We start from the raw sequence: 1,967 nt of genomic DNA, 5'->3' as shown, positions 1-1,967 counted from the left end.
TTCTTATGTTTGTTACTCTCTTGTAACACCTCTAATCTTCTGGCGCTCATATGACCTTATGCAGTTGCGAGAGCCGTAAAACCTCTACTAAAACTTTTTTTTAAAAACTAACCTGTGCCGATAGGGACGTGCTTATTTTACAACCTGTCTAGAGCTTTTCCCCGACAAGGACGTTCGTCTAAGATGCGTTGACACTTGTTCAATAAGTCGAATCTACATAATCGGGTCGGAGCGGAAAGTCTGATTGACTTAGGCATACAAAAAAGTTCTTCCATTTTGTTTAGTGTTGATGGATATATGCTCAGTTTGAGTCGTATCGTTAGTTAGTCATACTATTACATGTGGGCGGTTGGCGGGTGGTCTGGTCTGGTTTGCTCCTTCTTTCCTAATGAACATTTATCGTCCGTGTCGCTTCTCCTCTTCGTTGTATGTTTCTCTCTAGTCACACCTTAAATCTTCGACACTTACGAGTATATGACGTATTTGTGTTGGAAGCTCCGTAAAACTCTTACTAAAGCTGAAACTAGAAACTCATGTTCTTCATACCGTCTGCATGTGGTTAGAGAGTGCGGCTGGTAGGTTCTACTTCTTTGCTTTCCCGTTGTTGTTTTGCTTTGTTTGGGGGGGGGGGTTACTGTTCATCTTACTATTTCTGTGTTCAAAATGACAGCTATTGTGTCTATGTGCTTTTATACACTCAAATAAATAAACAAGTTCTCTTTAGTCATTACGATACAGTGCCAAGTACTGTCAAGTAGCAGAGACGAGATGTGTCTTATTGGCATTTAGCATTTTGTTAGGGTCCCCAAATTTGATGAATTGTGCTAAAATGTACTTTAAGATTTTCAGTGTATAAACATTAGGACATTTCCTGTTAGTAGATACCGTGTTAAGGTTTGTCTTTTGAGGGAAATAAAAACGCCAGCCATAATACTTTTACACGTTTAACATGTACTAAATTTTCTGAATATTATTTTTTTCCCTTCTCCAATCAGGAACGAGACCGTCCTTTCTGAGTCAGCGTGTTCAAAGCTGATTGTGTGCTGCACCAACGTGTCCTAGTTTCCTCTCAACAGATCGGCCACACATCCCCTTGTTTGGAACTGCTCACGTCTTGAGAGGAACTGCACTGCACAAGTCTGAGTGACGAGCTAACAGTCACACTTTTCTTATCGCTCAACCTTTTTACCTGAGAATCCAACTCCAGTCGCCTGCCTCAAAATGAAGTGGAGCTACCGGTCGACCTTGTACAAAGTGGCCCTGGTGTTTATGTACTTTATTTTCCTGGTGTTTGTCCTGGCGTTCGCCGTGCCTACATGGTATGGGCCTAGTAGTGGATCGTTTGCTGGTCTGTGGTTAGAGTGTATACCAGCTAGTGATGATGTGGACTTCGATGACTGCACCACCCTTAAATTTGAAGATTCACGTGAGTGGAATGTTGTCTGTGTCTAGGGGATAACTCCATGAATGTCCATGATTTGTGGGTGTTTGACGGGTGCTCTGGTGTGGTTTTCTCCTTCTTTCCTGTAAAACATCCTGTCTCTTCTTATTCTTTTCTTTGTGCTTGTTTTTCGCTTGTAAAACTTTTATTCTGATATGCCTTTAATGTGTTGCAGGTGCCGTAAAACCCTTTCTACAAAAAAGGACCATAATTATGCTTTCATAGTCAAAGGAATACCACCCACCCCACCACTTTTTTTTTAAATTTCGTACCCCCCGTCCCCTCCGTGAAAAAAAATGTCATTGCCCACCCGGTCACTGCGGGTGGTTGGAGGGCGACCATAGTAAGCCCTAAACCTTTTTCTCTTTGATTTGTCTCTCTCTATATATATCTTACTTTTCCGTAGCACTAAATGACCATCATTACATCGATGTGCTTCTCTTTACTCAAATAAAGCTTGGACTAATCTGGTCTGTCGGTGGTTGGGAGTTGTAAGCAGACAAGTAGACCCCCTTCAAATCATTAG

The 1,967-nt window shown here is 41.8% G+C and overlaps 1 protein-coding gene across 1 annotated transcript in view; it reads left to right on the top strand.

The window, feature by feature from the left end:
• The window catches only part of LOC101862247, a gene marked incomplete in the record, with an annotated part of 51,534 nt that overhangs the window by 24,067 nt on the left and 25,500 nt on the right, over nt 1-1,967 (top strand). The window contains 1 exon segment of the mRNA XM_013091475.2: nt 996-1,426. Coding sequence (XP_012946929.1) covers nt 1,222-1,426 — 205 coding nt within the window.

This window comes from Aplysia californica, unplaced genomic scaffold (assembly GCF_000002075.1).
Source record: "Aplysia californica isolate F4 #8 unplaced genomic scaffold, AplCal3.0 scaffold00037, whole genome shotgun sequence".
NCBI lineage: Eukaryota > Metazoa > Mollusca > Gastropoda > Aplysiida > Aplysiidae > Aplysia > Aplysia californica.
This window is presented reverse-complemented; position numbering and strand designations above follow the sequence as displayed.